The 11,882-nt window shown below is 41.1% G+C and overlaps 1 protein-coding gene across 1 annotated transcript in view; it reads right to left on the bottom strand.

The window, feature by feature from the left end:
• LOC144769740 (C-type lectin domain family 2 member E-like) overlaps positions 1–11,882 on the bottom strand; it is a 221,397-nt gene that overhangs the window by 204,700 nt on the left and 4,815 nt on the right. Inside the window, exon 2 of the mRNA XM_078653920.1 lies at positions 1,200–1,306. Within this exon, the coding sequence (XP_078510046.1) occupies positions 1,200–1,306 (107 nt within the window). The remainder of the gene's footprint in view (positions 1–1,199; positions 1,307–11,882) is intronic.

Here is an 11,882-nt window from a genome sequence, read left to right as displayed (position 1 = left end):
TTTATAAAATGAATGCTTAAACACAACATCTTGGACATATAGATGTGCAGATCTGATAGCATATGCACCTAATGTACATAATTATAAAAGGGAGAGTGGCGCTGTAAATATGCATGGTCTGGACAAGCTAAAAGATACCGAGAATGAGGGCTGTCACTGGAAAACAACATTTTAAAAAGTGCACATTTTTCTGAAAATGGACAAGCACATAATCCCTCCACGAGGCAGGTTAGCACTCTAGAAGTCGGCAAGTCCTTGGAATGCCACATCAATCAAGCCCTTGCAACCGGGGCAGTAATGGTGCGCCAAATAGAGATGCAGAAGCAGATCACCGCAACAAACAAAGACACCCAAAGGCGAGGTGAGCCGCATAACAGATTTAAATCAGTAGAGGGAGCGCCTCACTCAACTCCAATTGGCCGGTAGGACTTAAGGCAATACATTCAAACAAATCTCCACAAACAAGAGAATGCATAATAAATTTGAAAACGAAGAGAGAGAGAGAGAGAGAGAGTGAGAGACAGAGAGAGAGAGAGTTTTGCTCAACTCTGATTGGCATGCTCACAAAATATATTTGAACAATGAGGCTAAGCATGTGTGCACATTTCACAACTCAGATCGGGCATGCCTACCCACAGATGAATTGTTTGAGCATGGGCCCTGCGCTCGAGCCAGAGGACGATGCGCACGAACAACTGTAACAGCTCTTACAAGTTGGCTTCACAAGGCCCGCACGTGACCATATATATTGGAGAATAAAAATATATATATATAAAACATATATATATGAACAGTCTCTCCTCATGTGCACAAATAGTCTCTCCTGATAGATTAAGTCTCACCAAATAAGAGTCCAAAGGTCACCATGGAATGGACAATTCATGTAGAGATTTTCCTGTATAGATCCTGTCGACTATGCCAGTGTGGTATTCCGAAATAAGCACTTCACAGGATACATATAGTTGTTTTGAAGATCTACATTTATTCCATACAGTAGGCCAAGGCCAACTGCAATAGTCCCAACAAACCTTCTTCAGGACTCCTATGGCATAGCTAATTACATACATGGAGTTCCATTTGAAGGAAGCCTGATGACATACATGGTGCTCTGAGAAGCCAAGCTCAGGTGCTACACTTCACAATAGGATTAGTGACTGAAAATGTCTGGCATAGAGATAAGCATACAAACAAGGACTTACCAGTTGTTGAATATGGTGCCATTGACCCATGTCCATGGCTGAGTCCTATTATCCCTCCTCAAGCCAATCCAGTGATTATGATCCCCTTTGTAACGCAGCATGAAATTCTGTAAATAAGATGGAAAAAGGGACTTGGGAAAATGTGCTTATTTGGTTTGAGTAACATGGTTCAATGGACTCAGTGAGCATATCAGCAAAGAGCTTTCCAAAATGAATTAAGAAAACTCTTAAGGACAGTGGCGACATAGGATGGGGAAAATCAGGTGTAATATGATCATTTTAACATTTCATTGTTTGACGCAGTCATTTGGGCAATTAGATTCTAAGGCATTTGGAAATGGTACGCATGAATAGCAACCTGTCTATTTTTAATTTGACAGTTCACACTTAGTGAATAATAAAGTGATTGTGGCTAGAGTGTGCCTGCCAATTTTAATCACATTTGGTCACAACGTGGAGTGTGATCTTTTATCACTTCACTGCAACTATATATTTTTTCTTTATCTTTCTTTGGACACTTTTTCTTTTGAACAAAATGACCACCGATGATGAGAATAGTGGGCATATCTGGTGAGTACCTGCCAGTTACCCGGTTGGTGGTGCTACCGTGAGGGGTCATTTTGTCCTTTCACAAGTTTTTTTCACAACATTTGTGTTCTCTATGTTTGCCTGTTTGTTCAGGGAAGCATTTGGGTACTGAAGGTACTTGGAATTTGGGGAACAAGACTTCAGTCACTACCTGTTCGGGTAGACTGTCTTTTGAAAAAAGCGTTTTTTACGATAGGCAGAAAAACGTTTTGCAACTACCTCACAAACAAGAAAATAGAGGAGTAAATGTAATGTAGAAAACTACAATAATTTGCATACATTTTATAGGTACTAATTTGAAAATAAATGCCTTAGAAACCAGGTTTTGGTGCATATATGACTTTTGAGTGGAGGGCGACCTATTGTTTCTTTTTCCCTCTGTGCTCCTCTTTTGAATATACAATTAGATTCTAAGACAATATTAGTAGGCTTACCATAAACACACAAGCAGTCATTGTAGTGAGGGATCCTGGCCTAACACCAATGGATTATGCAGCATCATTTGGTGGAGCTACCGGTGGGGCTCTCCCCCGTAGGTGAAACCATCTCTGGCAGGATCTCGCGTGATAATCTGGGCAAAGGACCTATCCTGACAAGTGGTCATCCTTATATACTAAATCATATCAGAGATCGGAATTTCTGACATAAGTCTGAAATAGATTATGTGCATCTAGGTATGTGTCCTAGAAGTTTCCCAATGAACTTTTAAGGTAAGAGGACGTTAATCAGACTACACTATTTTGGTTATATGTCATTATGTGCTCTGAATTAATCTCCACATGATAGAAAATAGACATATGACCCAGGCAATTGTCGCCTTGTCTTTTGCATCTGTGTTATGGATTCAAAGGCTTGATGCTTTCACAGTTCTTAGAAAGATAAGGCCAGCCAACATCTGCATCTAATAGCAGACATGACAATGATAAAAACTTGGAAAGATGGTAACTGCCATGGTTTGAGAGAGATCCATTTTGACTCCATTAGTCAAAGTGAAGTCGAGACCCACACAAGATGGAGTCGGAACTTAGGGACTTGTGTATCTCCTCCCGTTAGGTGTGTGGGCTCTATCGTCCACTTAAATGCTTACTTAATTTATAATGTTTTGAGGGTGGGATGTTGCCTTTCAGTCTGGGGGAGTTGGGTACAATGAGCTTGTTTACTGTGGTTGTCAATGTACCATGCACTTTATTGAGTTGGCGGGGAATGGGTGGTTGTACTGGCCGATAGCCAGGATCTGACTTACTGGGTCGAGACGTCACCTAGATGGCGGACAGACATTCTATGTAAAGGATTGTGCCTGGAATGCCAGGGGGCTAAATAACATGAAGAAATGCTACAAGGTCCAGGCATATCTGAAACAAGGGTGATTCACCTGGCCTTATTGCAAGAAACCCACCTAAAGAAACAAGAAGGGGTAGCTTTACAAAAACACTGGCGGGGTAAAACAATATTTAGAGTACTCAGTCTTTGCAAGATTGACATTCATCTGAGTGAAATACGGAGTGCCTTTCCAGATCCACAGTGAGAAGGGCGATACAGGGCAGTAAAACATCCTTATGGTTGCCTGGTGGGCCAAGATATAACAATAGTAAACATATATGCACTTAACATTGACTAAAGTGTCTTCTGGGACACAATTTCTTAAACAATAGCAGCCTTTATGCCCCGATCAATCGGCGTTGGTGGAAACTAACTGTGTAGCCAACACAGTGCTAGACTTCTCTCTTACACCCCCACTTGAGAGCCTCTCCTGCCGCTCTCCTAGTGATGAGATTTCACAATTGGTAAGACAACTGGGGGCTCAGAGATGTGTAGGTGTTGAACCACCCAAGAGACCGTGGCTATTCATACTTCTCTGCCCTACTTGAACTGTCTGTTCAACTAGACACATTCTTAGGCACACCCAACATGTTGTAGTAGCAGCAGTAATGTTTATTTTGGATTACAAATCCATACAACCTTCTCTACATAGCAGCTAGCACATATTAACAATGTTTAGAAAGAAATGTAAATATGCCATAATTAAAATACACATTCCGTTTGTTAAAAACAATCAACTGTAATGAATAAATGAAAACATTTGGAGAGTGCAGGTATCACTCTGGGGAGCATCATGGCACTAATGTGAAAAAACGAGATAGTAAAGAAGCAGAGTGTTCAACCAAGTCAGATGAGTGAAAACACTGACTTGTCTGGAGATACAAGGATCCAGCTTTTCAGAAGTTTCTTAAAAAAGATTCTAACATAGGGAGCCGTAGATGGGTGGGTAATGTGTTTCAAGCTTTAGTCTCTAGGACTGCCATCTATTTGCCTCCTTGGATGCCAAATGGAAGCAGGGTGGCGCGAGAAAGTTTTCAAGTGATGATTTTAGTAGGCGTTGAGTCACAAATGGTTTGATTCTGGTTCTGAGGTATATAGGTCCTGATGACCTGAAGGTTCTGTAAATGATTACTAAGATCTTAAAGAGGATCATTTTATGTATGGGCAGCCAGCTTAGTACCTTCAGAGCTGCTGATATTGAAGAGCCCCGAGGCAATTTTAGTACCAGGCGAGGTGCTGTGTTTTTTACTATCTGTAATTTTTTCAGGATTTCCTTATTGCTGCCTGCATACAAGCTGTTACAGTAATCTAGACAGGACAGGATTAGGGCCACTGCAACTGTCTTTCTAGCTGTATTTGGTAACAGATTGAAGAACGTTTTAAGAGACTTTATTGTGTGGAAACAAATGCCGGCTACTGAGAGAGCTTGCTGATGGAAGGATGGTGAGGCATCAAATTTTATTCCCAAGTTCCTCACAACCTCCACTGTGTTTGGCGGAGGTGGAGTCATTCGGCCACCACTGTCCAGGCACAAAGGTATTAGATTTGCCTAACAGAATGATCTCTGTTTTTTTGGCTGAGAGACAGGGTTAGGACTATTCCTCTGGAGCAGTGGAATCTTTATCTAAAGTTAGTATTAACTGAGTGTCATCAGCATCAAAATAGTTTCTATGTTTAAAGATGAATTCAGGTTAAGCAGAGGGGCCATATAGATATTAAAGAGTGTTAGGCTATGGGCTGAGCCCTATGGGACCCCAGAATGCAGGGATTTCTCCTTTGATTGGTTGTGGCCGAGGGTAACTATTTGTTTCTATTCTCTAGAAATGATTTCAACCAGACAAGGGCCCTATGCCCTATGCCACAAGATTCTAGTCGGTCTCCCACGATACCATGGGAGACAGTGTCAAATGCAGCCGATAGATCCAACAGAATCAGCACTGCATTTTTCCCTTGATCCAAGGCGAATTTAAGCGTTTCCGTGGTATGTAGCAGTACTGACTCTGTTGCGTGTCCAGGCTTGAAACCAGATTAACTTGGGTATAGAATATTAGCTTCTTTACAGAAAAGCTGTCAGCTGGATATTTACTAGTCTTTCGGATATTTTGCTTATGCAGGGTGAATCACTGACAAAATATCGAAGGTCAGAATATTGACCTACAGAAATATCAATGCAAGAATATCGAAGTCAAGACTATCGACATCCTATCTACATTATGGTAAGTACAACAATATCAGGGGGAAAAATTGATGTAAAAAATATTGTTGTTAAAAATATTGTTTTATATTTAAGTTCAATTATGTAAAATAAAGTTAATAATAAATATAATTAAAATAAACATAGTTAAACATATTTTAAAATGTTTACAAATGTTAAGTAATATAAATATAACGTAACAAATAATTATACATATAATATAATATATACATATACACTTTATAATAATTTTAATAATTTTTTAATAACTTCTATTAAAAAATGATTATTATATAAATTATAAATACATCTATAAACATAAAACAATATTATCAGTAAAAGTTAAATAAATATAAATAACAAATTCAAAATGTTTAATTATTTTTAATCTTTTTAATATTACTTATATACTACATTAACTAAAATAATACAACAAATATTAGATAGTGGAGGTAATAAAATTACTATTCCAACTCCAAACAGTGCAACAGGAGGGAAATGTTGGATAGCGTAGGGGTAAAAATTACTATTCCCACCCCAGTGAGTGCAAGAGTAGGGAAAGTGTTTGATAGCGTAGGGGAAAAAATGACTATTCCCACTCCAGTGAGTGCAACACTAGAAAAAGTGTTGGATAGCGTAGGGGTTACAATTACTATTCCCATTCTAGGGCGTGCAACAGTAGGGAAAGTGTTGGATAGCGTAGGGGTAAAAATGACTATTCCCACTCAAGTGAGTGCAACACTAGAGAAAGTGTTGGATAGCGTAGGGGTTACAATTACTATTCCCATTCCAGGGCGTGCAACAGTAGGGAAAGTGTTGGATAGCGTAGGGGTAAAAATTACTATTCCTACTCCAGTGAGTGCGACAGTAGGGATAGCTTTGGATAGCGTAGGGGCAAAAAGTACTATTCCCACTCCAGTGAGTGAAACAGTATGAAAGTGTTGGATAGCACAGGGGTTAAAATTACTATTCCCCCCCCAGAGAGTGCAACAGTAGGGAAAGTTTTGGATAGCGTAGGGGTTAAAATTACTATTCTCAAACCAGTGAGTGCAATAGTAGGGAAAGTTTTGGATAGCGTAGGTGGGAAAATTACTATTCCCACTCCAGTGAGTGCCACAGTAGGGATAGCTTTGGATAGCGTAGGGGCAAAAAGTACTATTCCCACTCCAGTGAGTGAAACAGTATGAAAGTGTTGGATAGCGCAGGGGTTAAAATTACTATTCCCCCTCCACAGAGTGCAACAGTAGGGAAAGTTTTGGATAGCGTAGGGGTTAAAATTACTATTCTCACTCCAGTGAGTGCAACAGTAGGGAAAGTTTTGGATAGCGTAGGTGGGAAAATTACTATTCCCACTCCAGTGAGTGCAACAGTAGGGAAAGTTTGATAGCGTAGGGGTTAAAATTACTACTCCCACTACAGAGAGCGCGACAGTAGGGAAAGTGTTGGATACTGGTACTAAAAAGCAAAATTGACTTTAAAAAAATTACAAATTTCGAAACATTTAACACATATATTTAAAAATATTAAATATACATTACAAAAAATGTTAAACGTACATATAAAATACATACTAAAGTACATAACACTAATATAAATATCGATATTATTAACAACAATATTTTTGCTAATGATATTACTAACTTCGATATTACTTACTTCGATATAAAAAACGATATTACTTACCTTAAGGTCGATATTCTGGTCATCGATATTCTGCCCCTATGATATTAAAAACTCAATATTACTGTAGGTCGATATTAAAATTTTTATATTTTGACTGCTTACCATGCAGGGTAAAAGGGAAATAGTTCTGAGGTTCGAGGGAGTGTTGGGATCTAGTAATAGCTTTTTTTAGGGGAGGCTTAACTGTTGCCATTTTTCAATTAGATGCTAGTACTGCTTGCATGAGTAAGGAAGTTATTATTTTGTTGATCATAGGATTGATTATATCAGTGATAGTATGAAGTACCTTCGAAGGGCACAGGTCAAGAGGGGAGCCAGATTTGCATGAAAGGATAGCTTGACGTGACTGTTCCAGACTAACCTCCCTAAAGAAATTAAGTAACTCATGCTGACAGTACTAACGTGAAAAATAATCCATTTCTTAAAATTCACATTTCATCTGTTAAAAGCAGACAAATAACATTAAATGCTAACAGCTATTTAAAAACAACATCCGCTCTAAGAAAATAACCGATATTTGTCAGTTTCTTATATTAGCAGTCTCTTAAATATTTATATAGGAGAGGTGTGGCTCCGCGGCCAGGGCGACTGACGCTGGAATCTGGGGATCACGGTTCGATCCCCGGCTCCGGCGGCAGGTTAGCCCAGCACCATGTGACTCAGGGCAATAGCTTGCTTAATCTTCCCGACGGCCCCCAGTGCCTAGAGACCCTTACGGGTGATTGTTCGCGCTTTACAAATGTGGATTATTATAGAGATTAAAGCATAAGGACAGCTATTTCAAAGGTGGGCGGCACATCCTACAGTCACACAATTCTGCATCCTAGGGTCAAGCGGGCACGCAGTTGTTCCTTCTAAGCGATTCTGAAATATCCTGTCTGCCTGTCAACATTTGGCCATACCAACCACAATCACTTCTCTCGGACTTAAGGATCCTGAGAGCTATTTCTGGGGTCCCAAGACTGATATGGTGGCACAGTGAGATGATCCATTTCTTGTGCAGTGCTCTGTAAGCAATGCAGCGATGCAAAAGTATAGGAAATTAGAGATAGACTCAGAGGGGTTTTTTCATGCTGGGCACAACTTGGGAGCTCTATTGAGCTTCCTCCATCTAGAGGGGAGCTGTGCTACTGGGAGCATCCCATACCTAAACTTCAGATACAGTTGCCTAAGCAGGGAGCCTTGTATAGCATTAAATGAAGAGTCACAGAATGGAGTGATCTTATAAGCAAGAGATTGGTCTATCAGGCAACCTGTCTTGTAGCTTTTGATTTTATCACCCCACAAGTAATCCCTGTAGGGAAATGCCTCTTTTGGACATGGTAGCCGTCCCACTTTTTGCCTGTTGATGTGATTTCAAATGAATTTGCTCTGGGCCCATACTAACCAGGTACCCAGTGCCAGAGCTTCTTCCAAAAACGGTACCAATTTCTCTCAACTGACACAACTTCAGCACCCCCTTGTCAGGTTCAGGTTTATTTTGCGTTTATTCGGACCGTTGGTCCACAAACAAAACATATCAATAAAAGTTCATCTAAAAGATTAAATAAAGCATTTCATTCACACACATAAATACATCCTCGAACATGTTTGAACTAAAAATCCACGATTATCTGTTTTAAAAGTAACTAATTGTTAAAACTTGTTAAAAATATATAAAAATCCCTTCACTTTTAGCACATATTTCCCCATAGCCACAGCAATATCTAAGTGGGCCATTTTTGTCATCAATGTCACAGCCTGGGTCCTAGTTTTGATCTCATATTTCATAAATATTGGTTTTAAAAACGTAATACGTAAGTCCAAAAACTTCAGAAAATCAAGTAAGATATGCGGCATATCACATTTGGGCCCTAAGGAGCAGGTGCAGCTTCCTTCCTGATTGATTATAGCCTGCTTTACCGGTTTGTTCATATAACAAGGGTTTACCCCAATTCTTACCCTCAAAACCTAATTTTGTAATTGACGGGCCGGTAACTTATCAATATGGGGGAAGCATTGATCATTATTCCATGCATCAATCATAAAACAAATCGAAGTTTTACTTGCAAGATAGATTTTGTCCTATGCATGCAATATTTCCTTCCCCATCGACCTGAGTAACTTTTTTATCAATAATAGCCGTGGAGACAGTAGGGAACACATTAATGCTCATCTTATTGCATAGCTTTATTATTTTCCCCCTAGTCTCTCATACCCATTTTAGTTCGCTGTCCTGTATTTCATTTTTACACCCCCTTGTAAGTCCTTAGTAAATGGTACCCCTAGTGCCTAAAGCATTGGTGCTGAAGAGGGACCACTGGGGTCCCAGCACCAAAATGTGCCACCCCACTAAGGCCATGCACTCTGCCATTGCAGTCCGCATGTCTTGGTACAGACAAAACAGAAGAGTCAACATGGAACACCACCCTATGTGCCAAGCCCGCAGTCACTGCATCGGAAATAGGTAAGCCACCCCTACAGCAGGCCTTACAGACGCATGGGAGGGGGCACTATATCTCATGTGCGGACATATCTTCTTGAGCAGGTTTAACCCTACAATGTCTAAGTCCAATCCGAGGCATTGTAAGTGTGCAATAAAAGCCATAAGGAGTGCACGGGCCAGATACTCATCATTACAGGTTTCCTAGCTCGATGATGGTTTTAATGAAACCAAAGATGTTTGGTACCATAAATCTCTTCCATTTCAGTGTTGGATTTAATAATAAGTGCACAAAGAGGACCCCTTCGAGGGGTCCCCTGAAAACCTACCGACTACTTGTGCATTTCAGACTGGTCTTGACCAGTCTATCACCTCCAGACACCGTTCTAACCTCTTGGGAGGAGAGCCCTGGTTCTCAGAGGTTGAGAACAAAGCATGCCCTGGCCCAAGGTCAATACACCGCTTCAGGGGTGAAGCACATTCCAGGGTGGGAAGCTTCAAAGACACTGTCTCGTCCTGAAGCTGAGAACTCTACAAATAGCAGAGGCCCTCAAGCACTTCAGAAAACTGCCTAAGAACTCGCTTGGAACAGAGGAGCCACTCCCCTGCAACTGCAGTCACCAAACTGCAGAATCCAAACTCTTGAACTGCAGCTCCCCGGCTCCGCCGTTGCCACAACTACCCTGGAGAAGGTACTTGTGCGTTGAGAGGTAAAATCTGCCTCCTCACCAAGTTTGAGGCACAATGACCAACCAGAGAGGTACAGCACCAACCCAGGGTAACAAATGCTCTGCAACAAAGATCAACCAGGAAGAGTCCAGTCTGGATTCTAGCTACCCAGGAGGCAAGCACTAGTCAAGGGACATCAGCTCCCCTGAAACACACATTGAGGGTGGGCCAGCTGTCTGGAAATTGCACTGCCAAGCTGTCCTTGGCCGCGAGGTGCACTTTGCGCACAATGCCCAGTCAAGTACTAAAGAGCCGGTTCCAATGCCTGCAAAAAAGCAGAGGGGCACTACAGTACAGCCCATATACCTGCTGCAAGATTGTGGCTACTTGTGGCATGCTCTACAACATAGCGACCAAAAAAGGCATTCCAGTTGAACTTACTGCTACAGATGCATCAGAGAATGAGAATGAGGGTCCAGTTCTAAGTGCGGTAATGTCTAAGTGGGTCTGTGAGCGGGGAGTGAATGTTTCAGAGAAACTGTGAGTAAGTGAGACTGAGGGTGAGTGTAATAATATATCATTTTTTAAGCGCAAATTCATTGCGTCATATATTTTTGAATTTGTTGTGATGTTACACGGGGGCCATGCTAATGGTCGGGCTGAATTGCAAAATATTGCACGAGAAAAAAAAGGTTTCTCAACATATTATACACATCAGAGGTCCCTCAAACTCATATATATTCCAATCATGAGGTCAGGTCACATCCAACCTCACCCCTAATGACACTTTGTCATTTCATTCAATGATGGACTATTTTCAAAACTTCAGTTGGTCCAAAATACAGAAAAACCAGAAAACAATATAACAAAAAGATAATCAACTCCAAAAAAGAATTTATAAGGGCCGAACTGGATAATGCCAAAAACAGACCACGAAAACTCTTCGAGATCCTAAAACAACAGTCAAACAAACTAGCCAAAACAACCCACGAGAACTCAAAAACTCCCATAAGCTGTGAGGAATTCTCCGCATTTTTCTCGGAAAAAACCAAACTACTAGAAGTCGAGCTCACAAGTGCAGCGGCCAACCTTGGGACCCTTCCCTCACCTAAAAATGAGGCTAATGAGACAACAGAGGGTCCTCAAACAAAAAATAAAGCAAATTGGGACACATTCGAACTATATGACCAGGGTAAGATTGCCAGAAAGCTAGCCGAACTTAGACCGAACAACCACTATCAAGACCCTCTACCGTCAAAGTGTGTAAGAGAAATCAGCCACACTCTAGTTCCGATCTGGACCGAGATAATAAATGCCTCACTTACACAAGGGACCCTCCCTGACTGCCTAAAAACGGGGCAGGTAGTACCCATCATCAAAAAACCAACAGCGGATGCGACAGACCCGAATAACTATCGACCAGTGACCAACATACCTCTACTGGCCAAACTGATTGAGAAATGCGTACAGGGCCAACTGAGTCAACACATCGCTAAGTTCGCATTACTAGACTACTGCCAATCAGGATTTAGAACAGGACATAGTACTGAAACTGCGATCCTGCATATTGTTGATGACGCCTTACAAGCCCTAGACCGAAATCAGGCATGCCTACTGATCCTACTAGACCTGTCATCAGCTTTTGACACGGTAAATCACGAAATACTAATGACCAGGCTTCAAGACAGGATGGGTCTATCCGGAAACGTACTGAAATGGTTCAACTCTTTCCTACAGAACAGGACTCAACTATTCCTGATCAACCAAGCAACCTCCTCCCCATGCCCTAACACTATCGGGGTCCCAC

The sequence above is a fragment of the Lissotriton helveticus genome, chromosome 7, assembly GCF_964261635.1.
Source record: "Lissotriton helveticus chromosome 7, aLisHel1.1, whole genome shotgun sequence".
Lineage (NCBI taxonomy): Eukaryota > Metazoa > Chordata > Amphibia > Caudata > Salamandridae > Lissotriton > Lissotriton helveticus.
The sequence above is the reverse complement of the archived record's forward strand: the minus strand, read 5'-3'. Positions and strand labels throughout refer to the sequence as shown.